The following is a 16415-nucleotide window of genomic DNA, read 5'->3' as shown; positions in this document are numbered from 1 at the left end:
ATAGCATACATACAAGACGCCGTCCCCGTCACATTACGATACGTTACGGCGCGTTTTTTCTTCTCTCCCTATCTCGCATCTCCATTATATCTACCACATCCCCTCACACAAAGTCCTCTCGATCTTATAGCTTACTAGCAGGCGCCGCATTCCCCACCGCAGTAATCTCGTCGTACAGCAGAGTTGTCAAGAAATCCGCGTAGTCTTCGCCCGTGATCTGGCCCGCGAAGTACTGCGACGCGAGACCGAACTTGTTGCCCTTGGGCGCGTTGGCAGCGAGTTGTTCCGTCTGTTCTTTAAGGAGCTGAAGCGCGTAGGCCTTGTCGACTTTCTTGCCCTCGGCTGTGGTCACGCCGTGGCGCACCCATTGCCAGAGCTGCGACCGGGACACTTCGGCTGTGGCGGCGTCCTCCCTGTTTAGGTGGGTTAGTAGGGTGGTTTGAGTTTGGAGGTGTTCAAATATGGGGAGCAAAAAGAGTAAAGGGGGGTATAGGGACAGAAGGTTAAGGTAAATAGAGGAAGTCCAAGTGAGATAAGGGCATTAGTTCACTTACATCAGGTAGTTAATAGGCACGCAGCCAACCCCGCGGATCCAAGCCTCCATGTAACCAAGGCCGATGTTCAAATTCTTCCGGATGCCATCCTCGGTGATCTTGCCGGGGACGTTCATATTGAGCAAGTCATTCCGACCAACTTTGACGTCCTCTCGTCGCCGGAACAGCTGGTTCGGCGTCGGCATGTGCTTGTTGAAGATCTCAGAGGCAATAGATGCTAGAGCCGGGTGTGCTACCCAGGTACTAAGAAAAGCGACAACGTCAGCTTACTTATCAACGAAAAAAAGGGGAGAAGTAAAGACATACCCATCATGACCAGCGCGCACCTCCCGCAACTTATCAGCCCTCACGCCCTCCATCGCCTTATCATTAGCCTCCTTGTCGTCCTTAATCGGGATCTGCGCCGCCATGCCGCCCATAGCATGGACACCACGCTTGTGGCACGTCTGAATCAGCAACTTGACATACGCGTCCATGAACGGGACCGTCATTGTAACCGCGCTGCGGTCCGGCAGGACGAACCCGCTGTTCTGGCGGAACTTCTTGATGGTGCTGAAGATGTAGTCCCAGCGGCCGCAGTTGAGCCCCGAACTGTGGTCCCGCAGCTCGTAGATGATCTCGTCCATCTCAAAAGCGGCCAGGATCGTCTCGATGAGGACCGTTCCGCGGATCGTGCCGCGCGGGACGCCGACTGAGTCCTGCGCTAGGTTGAATACGTCGTTCCAGAGGCGCGCTTCTAGATGCGACTCCATCTTGGGTAGGTAGAAGTATGGGCCGAAGCCCTGCTTGACGGACTCGCGCGCGTTGTGGAAGAAGTACAGGCCGAAGTCGAATAGAGAGCCCGAGATCGGCTCCCCGTCTACTGTGACGTGCTTCTCTTCAAGGTGCCATCCTCGCGGTCGCACAATAAGGGTGGGGAGCACGCGGTCCGTTCGTAGCTTGTACTCTTTCGGGCCTTGCTTGAAGTCAACCTGCCGCCGCACAGCATCGTATAGATTTACTTGGCCGTTGATCATGTTGTCCCACGTCGGGGCGCTTGAGTCTGGTGTTGGTGTTAGCCGATTGACCATCCAATGGCCCTTCACCTCCTGACATCAACACTACTTCCACTATTACTTACCTTCAAAATCCGCCATGTAAGTCCAGACATCCGAGTTTAGCGCATTTACGACCATCTTGCGGTCGGTAGGGCCTGTGATCTCTACTCTCCGATCGACAAGACCCGGAGCCGGTGGCGCGCCTTTCCATGTCGGATTCTCACGGATGTGTCTTGTCTCGGGTAGGAAGTCCGGCAAGTTGCCTTTGTCGATCTCAGCTTGACGTGCGACGCGACGCTCTAATAGTGTCTTGCGAGTGCCATTGAAGGATCGGTGAAGTAGTGCTAGGAAGGCCAATGCCTCTGGCGTCAGGATCTTTTTATGCTCTGGCTGCACAGTGCCAAAGATGGATACACCTTGCAAGATGCTGTCGGTGGTTGCCATGATTATATATCTTTTGTGTTCTGAAATAGCGGCCTCGAGATTCGCTTCGCTTGGATATATAGGTAGGTAGTTAATTGCCTCGGACCTTGCTTTTTGATGTTGAGGCTTATTTTAGTTGATATATAATAGCTATAAAGAGCTAGGTAGAGTACGAAGAGAACTCGGGAGTGTTATATAAAATCCTTTGTCTAGCCTGGTATCCGAAAGGATTAACGGCAATACGGCTACGGAGCAGATAACAGCGGGTTCCCACGGTTATAAGAAGCGGCGGCGACAAGTTCGGGTGGAAGATAATGTAAAAGCCAAGGCATGTAACCGCTTCAAAGTTGAGGTTCCCCTTGCCAAAGGGAGGGGTTTCTCAAACTTATGTACAATACAGTACTGTAGGTATGTATACGTAGATGAACTAACACTAGTCTAGGGCTACCTTCTTACCTAGGTGCGTAGACTACGACATGAGGCGACTCGACAGGTCGCTCTCTGACTATGCTCGGCTGGAAGGAGGGTAGATGACTGGCTACGTGATGTTGATGTAACCGATGAAGATGGGGAGAAATACCTAGGATACCTACCTCTTAGGTATGAAGCTTGTGAAAGTGTGGGGGAAGATGCTACTCCGTGACTCCACGAGGCCGTCGAGAACTTTAGTTCTAGATGCTTACAAAGACGTATATAGAAAGCGTACGAGTAGTTATCGGCATGTATGAAGCCTAGTTCTTTGTAGGTACTCGTGTGCCACATAAGATCTCTTCACATGTAAAGCCGGGGAAAGCTCTGTTATTGAACGGAGCTAAGTTTAGAGCTTTAACCCCCGGTATCATTGGCCAGCATTCCCCAACTTCTCTTCCCCACATCCCAGTTAAAAACGGTTACCTTTCACTAACAACTAACTAATGACGAGCGCTTATTGGTTCGTTATGCCGTAAAGGCGCAAGTCCATCTGCCCGCCGCTCATAAGGAACCGTTTTTACCGTCAATTGGAGATTCTCAGTTGTTGATCATGACGCATGACGGCATTAATTCTATAATATTTATAATATCCAAGTATCTTATCTTCACGCTCAAATTGCCTAACTAAAGAAACACATTTAAATCGCGATAACTAAGAGCTACTGTAGCGATATCGCTGCTCAACTAAGCTCCTGTTCTCGGGGATATCTCGAAATGATAGGAACGTGCATGTATAGTAAACGTATAGTTGACCGATTCCTTTGATAATAAGAATCTAGCCAGATCTATACCTCTATGTATGTATGGAGTAAATAATAACGCTATTGGACGCTTTGCATAAAGAAACGGGCGACTGGAGTGACGTAGTCAACCTAGAACTCCCGAAGTACCGAAACTGCGATGCTCCCGGCTGCCGAGGTCGGATATCAGCCAATTCGAGGTCCAAGATCGACAGAGTTGCCGAGAGTACCCGAACCCAATTCTACATGCTAAGAATGTACCTAGCAGGCCTAGCTACTTTGAATTATCGCGATACCAGCTATCCTCAATTACATACTTAATCCTACGGGGGTGCTGAGCGATATGCTTACTGTAACGGGCAGAGAAAGTTGAGTAGATGTATAAACTACCTACCTCTTACCACCTAGGAAGGTAATTGCTGATATATTTGAAGTTTAAAAAAGGCGACAACCTTTCTAGGAAAAGGTCACATAATTTTCTATTCCATTGGGAACGATACACCTGTTATTCGTACGTATCCACCGTTGAGTTGTCCCCGGTAATATTTGACCTTGAGGTTTAAGATGAAAAGTGTATACTTGCTTTCTCTTTCATCTATGGTGGTATTCGAAGAAGCGGGATATGTTATGAAGTACTGCTTATCAAAAGCCATGGCTACTGGTCCTTGCTTCCTTGCTAAACACGTGCAGGGGGAAGAGAAGGAAAAGCGAGGAATTAGCAGTGCAGAGAAACCGCCTTTATATCCTATTATTAGTATCAGTAATAGAAATATTTACACCGCGCCTATGTAGTATCTCGTTTCCTTTGCGTTGTCCTTGTTGGGTCTAGTGCAAACACACTTAATACCGAGCAAATCCCATCCCATCTAAGCGTTTTCTTCCGCCAAAATCAGTATCTCGTTGTTATGACGTCCCATGATCCCAGCACTCAGGGACTAGACCTAGTCTAGTACAATTGCTTCGTCGAAGTTTACCAGCACGACTATCACGATATGTATTGTATTTGATGTTCTATAGACTAAGTTACTAGAGGGAACATCTAGTGTTTATATACATACATGTGGGGTACCCCACATGTATGTGATATGACAACGACCGGTCGAAGTTTGCCTCCTGGATGACTTCTGGTTTTTCTTGATGAAACTGTTTGTAATGATGTTTGATCTTGTTGATGTCCCTGACTGCGTAGGAGCAGTAGGCGCAGCAGTACGCATCGTCATGTAATAGAAGCTCCGGAAAGGGTTAAAGCAGGCGAGCCCCGAGTAGCCTGATTGTGGCCCCGGGGTAGGCTACAATTGACTCGGATTAGAAAAGAACGGTAACGAGGTATATCAAAGGCCACCATATTACTCACCCGACTCTCTCTCTGCACGGCTTCTTATTGCGTTCTGGTAGAAGGGATATCGCGTTTCCCTCCCCCCCGTAATCTCGCCAGGCTTGACTCTCTGACAGCTGTTGTTGATCTAGTAGCTGTAGTCCAGTTCTCGATCCCGTCCGCTATTTGAATGATCACCTAGCTCTGATCTCTCGTTAAAACCTTAGGATTTATTGTTGGGTTGTAGAAGGGCTGTGTTTGAAGTTGCTGCCGGGATGGTGTTTTCCGGATACCCATTCTTATTTGGACAGGCAATGTTCCAAAACCCCACTTCTTCCCGTCTCCGTAAATACGAAGAGCCTCGATAGCTTCCTCCTCTGGGATCTCGAAGTTTGTTATTCCGACGAATTTATAGTTATTCTATTTGCGATAAGTTTTTATGGCCTGTAGGGCGTTTCGGACGTTGGAGTAAAGCTTGGTCTTAAATGGTTGTTGATCAGGCTGTCCTTCCCTGAAAAACATGGGTTTATGTCTCTTGTCGTAATAGTGTTTGGATGACATGCTCGCTATGGCGATTGCGTCGTGAATGTCCATTCGTGATGGTGGTAGGGATTGATGTTGTGTACCTAAGAATTGTGTTATTAGGTTCGGTGAGAATCCGTATAGTATTTCCAGTGGACTGGCTCCGGTTGCTGACGACTTGGTAGAGTTTAGTTCGTATTGAAGACCGGGTAGGCAACGTCTCCAATATGTTATGTCTTCCAGACCTGGGCTAGGTATTGAATTACTTTGTCCAAGTTGTAGGCCTTTTGAGGTTTGTATACTAGCAATATTTCGGTCCAATACTCCAAAGATGTAGTGGTCTTGCTGACGGTTTCATTTCAGCATCGTCGGCACCGAAGCGATTCAAGCTATAGTTTCTTCCTTTGCTTTCTGGGTCTTGAATCTTCGCTTTCCGTCGTACGGGTCGGGTTGCATCGCGAATTTCCTCGTCTGTGTATGCGTTCTTTAAGGTATTCGAACTGATCTTGGCTGATCTGAAGTTCCAACCATCCTAGTATTCAATACGGGACCTTAGCACGGATTTCTGCAAGACGCGTACAGTCTGCTACCTGGTATAAGCGGCGATACTCTCCCACATCTTGCAATATTTCTTCATGGTGTCGTCCATGACTTCGTAATGGAAGGGGCTGAGGCAGACATCGTCATATTTCCGACAGTTGAGTTGGTTTAGGATTGCGATGTTCGTCTGACCATGGTAGCTCATAAGATCCCTAGCTGCGAGGCACAAGCCGAGGAGATGCTCCGTGAAATGTTGGAGGACATCTTTAAGCTCGGGCTTGTTCAATAGAGCCGCGGTCTGGCACAGGTTCCGTTTATGCAGGTGGCGGTGGAATCCGATATCTTCATCTTCTATCCACATGTTTGACTCCTGCCGGACGCTTGTGTCTAAGATGGGATCGGCTACCATGGCCGCTTGCACTGTTTCCTGGCCATCTCTCGCTTCAGCCGGATAGCCTTCTTGGTGTGGGGGACGATTGCTCTGGGTATAATTCTATTTAGTGCGTGCATTTCCGTTTCTTCAAGGAGTTTGAAGCTTGTGGCTTGTGTTGCAAAGTGGCCAGGAATAGTTAAGGCCGTAAAATGAGACGTTGGGAAGCCCCCTTCCCTAGCGCACCAATCGGCCAAGGTCAAGTACGTTCTCAAAGTCTTCGATAAGCTTGAAAGGAGGTTGCTTTCTTGTTTGGTTCTGATAGCTTTTCATAGCGGTCGCAATTGAGTGGATAGGTGAATAATGTTGTCAATATTACCCTGTTTACTTGAGTGGGGGTCTCTTGTTGTATTGTTGTGATCAAATCGCAGGAGGCGATGAAAGATATTGAAAGACGATTTTGAATATTATTATTGCTTAAGTATTGAATGTATGTGTTATAGTATTAAAACTGTGTAGACTCCGAGGTCTGAGTTATAGTATACATACGACTTCCTCGGAGGTGATCATTATTTGGGTAGTTGCTTTAATTGTTCTAAAAGTCAAGGATAATATATATGTAGGTATGCCACAAGGAAGTGTTAGGGTTTAAAGATGTAGTAGATATTAAGTGGGAGAGGTCGTTAGTTATTGGGAGGACATCTCAAGCAGGTAATGCGAGAGAAGATAAGATGTTGAATTGTTGTAAGAAGTCGAAGTGGAATCAGACATACGACCGTTGGTTTTAAATAAATCCCTTCATACTAGTACCTGTTACACTTTCCAGTGACACTTTCCAGCGTTGTGCCTTCCATTTATCTTTGAATGTACCCAGGCAAACTCGCATAATTGGTGGCATAAGAATAGCCGTGCTTACCTGCCTTAGGTAGGTACCTGCCTGTTACAACCTCTCGAACGAATAGAGCAGGTGTATTGTAACTTCATAGGAAACTGTAAGCAACTGTAAGCAGGTGAAAGTATGCTATTAGATAAACTTATGTGCTTTCCTACATATCATGTGGCAGTATCGAAACTTAGAAGGAGAACTTGATGTTTATAGGTAGGTACCTAGGTACCTAATCAAGACCAATACATTATGGGGCTGGGGGGGTCTATTGACATGGTTGTCAGCAAACGTGTTGAGGTGTGGACATAATGTCGGCCATGCGCATGTCAAATGACTGTTACTACGGTGATTGGCTAGTATATTTAGTATAGTCACCCCCGGGGGTGACTGTATCTATATTATAAGGATGACCAGGTTTGAAATAGCTACCGTACGTACACGATTATACCTTATTGTAATAGTATTACTTTTAAAATACAGACATTTTGGGAAAGAATGGCCTTTTAGGCATCGTTACCAAGGGTAGTCACGGTCACCTAATCGACGTATGTCACGTAGGAGACGATGTCAAGCGAGGTCATCGTCACCACTCAAGGGTCTAATAATATTAAAAGAAATAAAAAGAAATAAGAATAGAAGGCCCTGTAATCTAATACAGGGCCTTAAAGATATATATATATATATATGTATACGGCATATAGACACATGCAAAAGTCAATTGAAAAGATTATTAAAAGGATTACTTGAACTACTATTACGAGATTACGGGCTACGCGTTTTACCATTACACTACGAGGTCATTACGAATTACGAATGATTAAAGTTTATTGTATTGCAGTATATATGCATACTCCAGGCCTTTATTTAACCTATATATACCCGGGGCTGACATTATGTTGATTCCTGACATCGTTGTGGACATAGTGGCTATCTGGACATCGTCAACAGGCTTGGTAATTACGGCGAAATAGACAGTACCTCTGACATAATAAATACCTTGACATACTGTCAATCAGTATTGACTTGTAAGTACCCGCAATGAAATCGGTACAACAAGCTTTGCAGATATTATATTGACCTGTTGACACGGTCTTAAAGGCCTGTAATTATGTAATTATATTGACACGTTTGCTGACATAATGTCAATAGACCCCCCCAGCCCCATAATGTAGTGTCAGATATAGTCACTGCAATATTCAAACTCTTCTTCGCCTACCTAATATATTCAGGCTAAACCTGAAATTTAGGCCTATATATGCAGGTAGTTAATAAAATAAGGATATTGATAATAGTTTACTCTTTATTTTACTTATGTACAAGATGTTATAATCTATACAAGTCTGAGGTTGCTATAGGTAATTTGACAAGACTCGACTAGGGGTAGACTAGCGCTACTAATGCGCCATAAAGTGATGCACTACTTAGTAAACACCTGCGTAGGGGCTTACTGAGAAGAAGACTGGTGGTGTTGTTGGTGGTGTTGTTGGTGATAAGCCAACGCCTTCTTCTCAATCGCATCAAGCTCGGCTTGGACGTAGTGTACCACGGGCTCAACTACCTGGTGCACCTAACCCTTGTAAGGCTTGGGCCCGATCATAAGCTCTGGCTTGACGAGGGCGTCGAACTCGTCCGACGTCAGGGCATTAAGTTCCATTGCGCTATCCTTTAGAGTTAGACCCTTCTTGTGTGCGTTCTTGGCGACCTTGGAAGCCATATCGTAACCGATCTTGGGGTTGAGGCAGGTAACTAGCATAAGCCTAAAAGTAGCAACTATTAGCCAATACTCAATTAGGGGTTATTGTTGAGAAATTAACTTACGACTCCTTCATAATGCTGGAAATCCTCTCCTCGTTGGCTTGGAGACCCTCGACAAGGTTCTTCTCAAACGAACGCATGCCGTCGGCAAGGATTCTCACGCTGTGTAGCAGGTTTCGGATGATAAGGGGCTTGTAGACGTTGAGCTCGAACTGGCCGTTCATGCCACCGATGGTCGTGGCAACGTGGTTACCCATGACTTGAGCGCAAATCATAGTCAAGGCCTCGCATTGAGTAGGGTTGACCTTGCCGGGCATAATACTGGAACCTGGCTCATTCTCCGGTAGGATTAGCTCACCTAGACCGCAACGGGGACCGCTGCCAAGATATCGGATATCTTGAGCGATCTTGGTAAGAGACGCAGCTAAGGTGTTGAGAGAACCGGAGGCCTGGACAATAGCGTCATGCGCAGCGAGAGCCTCGAACTTGTTCGGTGCTGTCTTGAACTCGGTTCCTGTCATCTTGCTGACTTCCTCGGCGATCGCCTCGGCAAAGCCCTCAAAGGTGTTGATTCCCGTACCGACGGCGGTTCCGCCCTGAGCAAGTAGTCTTAGGTCCGGCAAGGAGCTCTCGACTCGCTTGATACCAAAGTCCAGCTGAGCAACATATCCTGAGAACTCTTGCGCCAAAGTTAGAGGTGTGGCATCCTGAAGATGGGTTCGTCCAATCTTGATGATGTTCTTGGCGTTGAAATCGTCAACCTTCTTCTGTAGCGCGTCACGGAGGCTCTTGAGAGAAGGTAAGAGCTCGCCCTCGAGCTCGAGAACTGCGGCGATATGCATGACGGTGGGGAAAGTATCGTTCGAAGAGGCAGAACGGTTGACATGGTCGTTCGGGTGGACCGGCTTCTTGGTGCCCTTAGTACCCCCAAGGATCTCGATAGCTCGGTTCGAGATAACTTCGTTGGCGTTCATGTTGGACTGGGTACCCGAGCCGGTTTGCCAGACGACGAGGGGGAAGTGGTCGATGAGCTTGAGGTCAGCCACCTCGGCGGCAGCTTGTTGGATGGCCTTGCCGATCTTCTCATCTGTAATAATATAGTCGCATCGTGTAAGCCAATACCCCACCATAGCGTAGTTAGGGAACAATGCGCTCCGTGTAGGATTCTGGCATACCAAGTCCGTACCGCATGTTGACGGTGGCTGCTGCACCCTTCAGGATACCGAATGCCCTGATAATCGGAGGGGGCATTCGATCTTGAGGCTGGTTGATGCGGAAGTTAGAGAGGGACCGCTCAGTTTGAGCTCCCCAGTATTTGTCGGCGGGAACTTGGATTTCGCCAAAGGCATCGCTCTCGGTTCTCGTGTTGTCAGCCATTCTTATCGATGTCGCATGCAGGTTTCTTTGGAATTGTAGGGAATGCGTAGGTTTCCTAGAGATGTAACTGGTGCGGAGAGATCTTGAGGTAACATATGACGATGTGGAGGCGCTGTTGCATGTGCAAAGAAGCCGAGGAGCAGTCCTCGGCCCAAGTAGGTTTCTAGCTTGGCCGCTGGCCGCAGCTCCTACCGATCGCAGCATGATTTACAGCGCGCAGTAGCTTCCCCAAGATCAATTCAAAGACGGAAGCTGCCAATTGGTCATGGTACGTCAGCCGACAGGTATGAGAAGGGATGATTGATCTTGTGAAAGGTCCGGTTAAACTTACATACCCGTAGGTAAGGATAGTGTATTTTTTAGTAACTAGGTAAGAATTGTAAAAGAAAGGAGGAAAGATAAAATTGTTACCAAAAAACGCTCAATATTTTTTTGAAGCTGCTTCAGATTACAATTTCTACCGTCCGGAGGCCAGACAGGCGCAAACTGCCCCAAACTGCCCCGGCTTCCCATTTGCCGGCCCGTTGCGAAATAGGAAACAGTAAGCCAGTTCCATTCGACCATTTTTTATTTACCCCTGCTATAAAAATGCGGTCCGGAAACACCCGATCGCGGTAAATGCAGGTGGTAAATGGAATGAGTGGACCTCAGATGAGAACGTCTATTGAATTGTACTTCCGTACCCCTTACATAAAGGGATATGTATTATGTACATGTATTAATAAAGTGAAAACTAAACTCAACAAGAAATATTAATACACAGGGGATAAAAAGGGGGGATGACCATGTCAGAATCGAAAGGAAACAAACTAGCTAGTAAAGAATCGCATTTCAGTACTTACAAACGACTGATGCGAATTATGGATTATGAAGCAGATTTCGTTCCAACCAGAGCCATGATTAAGTACAACCAGTACCGTAGCTTCGTGTAGCATAAGGAGGAGTCCGCCCATTGGCAATCCGTGCTCAACCGCCACCCCTCCCCCATCTCATGTAGAAAGTAGAAAGTAGAAAGTAGAAAAGAAAAGACTGAAAAAAACAAACATGATCGTAGTGCCTAGAGATTTTTCTGTGTTCCGACATAGTAAAACAAACAGTGCCGTATCCAGATCCCTCGCAGCTACGTATTCCAGGAATTTGTTCCCAAAGCATCCAAGCTATTCATCAACAGATGCGAAGGATGCAAAGGAGAAGAGAAGACCGACCCCCTGTTGTAACTCCGATGTAACCTAAAACTCCTTGAAGTTGATGCATGTTCATATCCCTAATAGGGATGAAAAAAAATTTAGCAAGACGACGTCACGAGTTAAGTGTCTTGATCATCATCTTGGTCTTATACTTGTCGACGATGAGTAGACCTCGCGCGAGGAAGATGTCGTCAATCGTATCTATCACCTTATTAAACGTAGAGGCAGCTCCACGTTCTTGCGTGAATCGAACAATGCAGAGCTGATTACGTCTGCCGTGCTCGATGACCGTCATGATCTCCGCTGCGAAGGAAGCTTCCTTCAACTCGAGATCTGTCAATAGGAAATAGTTAGCTACGTCTCTTACATAGAAGAGGCTGGGTATAGCACTTACCATTCTTACTACCAACTCGTGCAAAGACAAGGTTACGTTCCTTGTCGACCACGATATCCCTCATACCGTGACGACGCCATCCCTTCAGCAAAATGACAATTTCTTGTCTCACATGGCGACGGGGGATTGAGAAGCAAATGTATCTAGTTGCGGGTTTAACCCGGAACAAGCGAGCTAACCAGTTCTGTTGGGGCTCGATATTGCGGCCTCCGGGTTTCTCCTGCGATTTTTTAGTCTGCAACCGATGAGATGAACGACTAGATGCTCGAGGAGGATCGGGGTTAGAGGAATCATTGACCTCAGGACCTATACTTGCAATTAGTTTCCACAGTGGCGTTGGTGGTTACGGATGAGCTTACCCGCAAGCGAGACTTTGAACTGGGGTTGCTCTTTGTTACCACGCCAGAAGGCGAAAGGGAAACTCCTCTTCTTCGCTGGCTGCGCAGCTGGATTAGCCGATGAGTTAGTTTCCGCGTGGTTGGTGGCATCAATGTTCCCCCAACTAGAGCTATCCGGTGATTCGAATTTTTCCTTAGAGCTGCGCTTAAACCACGACGATTTCTTCTTAATGGTGGCAGTAGAATCCGTTCTAGCTGGCATGGTAGGCATGGCGGGCTCGTCAGAGGGCTCGTTGGAACTCGGTGCTCTTATACCATCCTCTACATACTGCTGGCGAAGGGTAAGTCCTTGTCGCGCCTGTGAAATATCCTTCACACCCTGGGATAACTCCTTGCAGTTATCAGATGCAACTGGGACTGTGATTTTGCGACGCCGATTAGATGGAGAATCGACTAGGCGTATTGTGTCCACAGTTTGGGCCAGGTGTTCCAAGCCCGCACCCTCTTCAGCTAGTACATGACGGGCCAGTGAAGACTCGGCAGGCGCGGAAACGACTCGTAGTCTATCTCCATCTTCAAACGAGTCATCTTCCTTTGCACCCTCGTTAATAGCCGGTAAGGGTATTTTATCTTTACCCCATTGCGTGCTGTACTGTGAGTAGATGGGAGCCGATACGATTCTACGCTCTGCTCCTGCCTGTTCAAAGGCCCTACCGGACTGGCCAGGTCGACTGCGTTGCGAAACCATCTTGTCGCCTTGTCCCGCGGATTCGGGTATACTACCCTTAACCTGATCGGTTCTCTTCGCTGCTGCATACCTACGCACGTCCAAATCTTTAGAAGCTGTCGGCAATGGCCATGACTCCCGTGGCTGTGTGTTAACTCTCATTTCTCCTGCTCCTTGAGTGGCCGGGGTCGGAGTGCTGGTAGAAGTCAGGATAGTTTTTGCCTCTGAAAATGGAGACTCGCCCAGGTAAGACTCTCGACTAAGGAGGGTACTATTGAAGGCATCATCGCAGTCTTTTGCAATGGTATTGCTGAATTGGCGTAGCTCCTCGTTCCAGCACAGACCACCATCTTTATCCTGGTGCATCTCGGAGGGCTGTGTGCCTGATCGAGTTCCCTCGCGATTCTTAGATAACCTATTCTTCTTATTGGAACCGGTTGGGGTTGAGGGAATTTGGCCATAAGTGGTGCTGTGTACCGTGACATTGGCGGGACTGCATTCTGCTTCGCTTTGACTAGCTAATTGTCTATGCGCGCGCGAGAAGTTAACTCCGCGTTTGCGACGTGAGGCGGACCGCTTATATGAAATCTCCTCGCCACTTTGTATTGAATTCAGAGAACGCCGTGAGCCACGTAGAGTAGGCGGCGCTTTCATATGCTTTCCACCTGTTCCACGTCGTGAATACGTGGAGTTAGACCTGGCTGACCTACTACGTATGCTTGGGGCTTGTGAGTTTCGCGTAGATGTGGTGCCGTTGCGGTGGATTACGATCTTCGCCTGGCTGGCCACGACGTCATCCAGAACACGGGAGGACTTGTATGGATCGTAGCTTTGGATGGTGGCACCGCAATCGATAGAAGCTCTCTCCAGAGGCTCACCATTCTCATCGGTGGCAATATTTGAGATAACGGTGAATCGTGACATAGATCGTCCATTCTTGGCCGGAAAATCCAAGGTCGTATACTTCTTTTTCCAGTTCGGGGGCTGTAGGTGGTGGTAATCGCTCGCAGAGTACGTTAACTCTGTACCGTAGTTTTCCAATCTCTTCTCTCTATAGCTGTAGAGGAGCCAATAGAACGTCTTGAACTCGTTGCGTCTGCAAATTACGTTAGCAGAGCGAGAGTCGCTTAATATTAGTTAAACTTACTCAGGGCTTACTAGCTTCGATGCTAGTTGCTTTTCGTCAAACGTATGCCACACGGACTTCAACTGCCTTAGAGTCTGCATATCAAGCTCGTCGGCCGGTACCGGATCATATCGAGCGTCCCGTGTATAATCATGGGTACGGTCTCCATTGTTGAGCTTATCCAAGTAATCATACCGACGAAGTAAAGGATGTTGCCAAATCTCCCGAATGGATATGCGCTCGTCCGGGTTTAACGTTAGCAGTCTGCCAATTAGGTCTCGAGCTTCGCGGCCGATGAAAGAGGGCATATGGTACTGGCCCCTTTTGATTTTTGCAAGTAGTAGATGGACATTGTCGTCCTCGAAGGGGAGAACATTGCACATGCAAGCATACAGTATGACTCCAAGACTCCAAATATCTGTTTTGTCACCCCGGTAGTAGCTACGGTTCATGAGTTCAGGAGCAGCGTAATGCGGACTTCCACAGGCCGTTTTCAATAAGTGGTTTGGGCCTTGATGCATGGCGGACATACCGAAGTCGGTAATCTTGATCCGGTAGTCCTTGGTGAGAAGTATGTTTTCCGGCTTTAGATCACGATGGCATATGTTGAAAGAGTGGACATATTCCAAAGCGTCAAGTATCTGACGGAAGAAGTACATTGTCTCGTCTTCGGCTAGTGGGCCAGCTCTAGCAAGGTAACTGTAGAGATCCCCTTGTTCTACGTACTCGAGAACAAGATAGCTGTGTCTAATATTAGTAACTGAGTCTTAGAATTCTCGAACTTTTACATACATTTCCGACCGGTTCTCCCAGATATCGTAGAGCTTCACGATATTCGGGTGGTCGATTAGCTTCATAATAGCCACTTCCCTTTCAATAACGAATGGGATTCGATTCTCGGACTTGTACTCTGCACGGGTGCGATCCCATTTGTCGAGGGCGGCTATGCTGCCCGGCTGCATCATTGAATTGCCGTTTCTAGAGAGGATCTTTACGGCGGCAAGCTGATTCGTAACATTATGTCTTACCAACCGAACCCGGGCGGCCGAACCATTACCCAAAGTCTTCCCCAGTTTCCATGGCCCAATGTGAGTTTTACGGCGCTCACCACCAGAAGTTGTCACTGTGGTAGTCGAAGCTTGGGAGTTTCGTTTGTTGTCTGTGGTATTCTGTGGAATCACCGGGGCGCGAGAATTGGTCTTAGTAGTAGTAGGCGCTCGCGGGTTGTCATGCTTCGAAGTAGCACTTGGGTCTGAGCTGGTATGTTGGCGCACCGAATTGGTGGGATGAGCTCTGAGAGGGTTAGGTTGAGTAACCTGAGCTTGACTTGATTTGGTTGAATGCATCGAGGATGTATTGTTTACGCGAGCAGTCGCATCACCCAGGGGGGCGCGGGAGGGCCGAGAGGTCGGCCCACGATAATCCGCCATGTCGAAGAGATACTTAGACCATATCTATCCTAATTGGATTCCAGGTGGCCAATAGGAAGGATAATGCGCATTAAACAATAGTAGGTTATAGCGTGTAGCTCGGCTTGGGGCACAACAAACTGCGGGAAGGGAAAGGGTTTGATGATGTAGTAATGCGCATGAAGATGAGAAACGAGAGAGTGATGAGATAGAAAGATGAGAGTGCGCAGTAATAGGCACGACTTCGCACCAGGCGAACCAAAAACAACAAGCGTGTCAAGTTCTGCCAAATAGATGCAAGTCTCAAGTCTCAAGTCTAAAGTCTCAAGTCTCGGAAGGTGATAAAAGACTTTGTGCAGTGCAGTAGCGCTTGGAAAAACGAGGTTGAACGTAGTTTGGTATGTAAAAGAAGGTGAGCCGTGGGTCAGTTGGCAGAATATTCTGCTCAAGCTGAGAAGTGGTGCGCGAAGTATGGGGAGAATGTAGGTTAAGTTGAGGAATGCGATTTGATATTTTATTGTAGTGATGCGTAGGAATTCCGGGGCAACATTCCTAAAAGCTGTCAAAGGCGTTGCCTTAGTGTTGTTCGTTTCTACAGCTGCTCAACTCCTGGTACAGATACCTTATGTACTTGCATACCTCATGGCAAGTACAATATCTCCCCACCTGCCACCTTCTACACCTTCTACACCAACGCTGCATATTCTCAGCGGAGACCACATGGTGTAATGCATATATCTTATTAAGCATCACCTAGCAACTAGAATTAGACTAAACTCAAGATGGATAATATGAGAGAAGAACAGGTACCTAAACTACCTCATGTATTAAATGCTATCGGCTCCATCTAGCAGTCACAGAAACGGCAAGGGCGCGAATGCATCAGGATAACAAAACGACCGCAGCAACCGTTGTTTATAGGATTCTAGCAAGATAGAGTACCTATGTAAAAGAAATACTGAGACCATTTTGAAAGAATGCTCGATTGTACGTCTACGTCTTGCGAACAGGCTTAGGAATATACGTATAGTTATACCAAAAATATCTAGTAAATAAGTCCAAGTTAAGCTGAAAGTTGAATACAAGAAGTGTCGTTGGAAATTACAGGGATCAGCTCAGTGGATAAATTCGAGCCGCAGGAACCCCAGTCTCCGATCTGGACCTCATTAGCTGTCGAAAAAAGGTACATAGGTACGTATACTGCCTAATTAGGTAATTTCTTATTTAACTTTAAGTGCCCTTCA

At 47.2% G+C, this 16415-nt stretch overlaps 4 protein-coding genes across 4 annotated transcripts; all 4 read right to left on the bottom strand.

Moving 5' to 3' along the window:
* Nucleotides 1-28: 28 nt before the first annotated feature.
* F4817DRAFT_214038 (malate synthase, glyoxysomal) lies at nt 29-2252 on the bottom strand. The gene is made up of 4 exons (XM_049298727.1): nt 1675-2252; nt 861-1596; nt 555-797; nt 29-413 (listed from the first exon to the last, which is right to left on the bottom strand). The coding sequence occupies exons 1-4, from the start codon at nt 2033-2035 to the stop codon at nt 125-127; spliced, it is 1629 nt and encodes a 542-aa protein (XP_049162668.1). The 5' UTR covers nt 2036-2252; the 3' UTR covers nt 29-124.
* A 3396-nt stretch (nt 2253-5648) lies between these two features.
* On the bottom strand, nt 5649-6011 carry F4817DRAFT_312288 (uncharacterized protein; the record flags this gene model as incomplete). Its single annotated transcript, XM_049300110.1, has 1 exon — nt 5649-6011. One exon carries the CDS (start codon nt 6009-6011, stop codon nt 5649-5651), a length of 363 nt encoding a protein of 120 aa, XP_049162667.1.
* Nucleotides 6012-8425: 2414 nt separating this feature from the next.
* On the bottom strand, nt 8426-10194 carry F4817DRAFT_356368 (fumarate hydratase; the record flags this gene model as incomplete). Its single annotated transcript, XM_049305784.1, has 3 exons — nt 8426-8615; nt 8677-9700; nt 9789-10194. The coding sequence occupies 3 exons, from the start codon at nt 10192-10194 to the stop codon at nt 8426-8428; spliced, it is 1620 nt and encodes a 539-aa protein (XP_049162666.1).
* A 1062-nt stretch (nt 10195-11256) lies between these two features.
* Nucleotides 11257-15444, bottom strand: F4817DRAFT_213961 (Pkinase-domain-containing protein). Its single transcript, XM_049298726.1, has 5 exons — nt 14555-15444; nt 13784-14503; nt 11931-13732; nt 11572-11877; nt 11257-11510 (listed from the first exon to the last, which is right to left on the bottom strand). Exons 1-5 carry the CDS (start codon nt 15190-15192, stop codon nt 11290-11292), a joined length of 3687 nt encoding a protein of 1228 aa, XP_049162665.1. The 5' UTR covers nt 15193-15444; the 3' UTR covers nt 11257-11289.
* Nucleotides 15445-16415: the final 971 nt, after the last annotated feature.

Source organism: Daldinia loculata, assembly GCF_022478755.1.
Source record: "Daldinia loculata strain CBS 113971 unplaced genomic scaffold F4817scaffold_5, whole genome shotgun sequence".
NCBI classification, from domain to species: domain Eukaryota; kingdom Fungi; phylum Ascomycota; class Sordariomycetes; order Xylariales; family Hypoxylaceae; genus Daldinia; species Daldinia loculata.
Note: the sequence above shows the minus strand (reverse complement) of the source record. Positions and strands in the feature narration are given on the sequence as shown.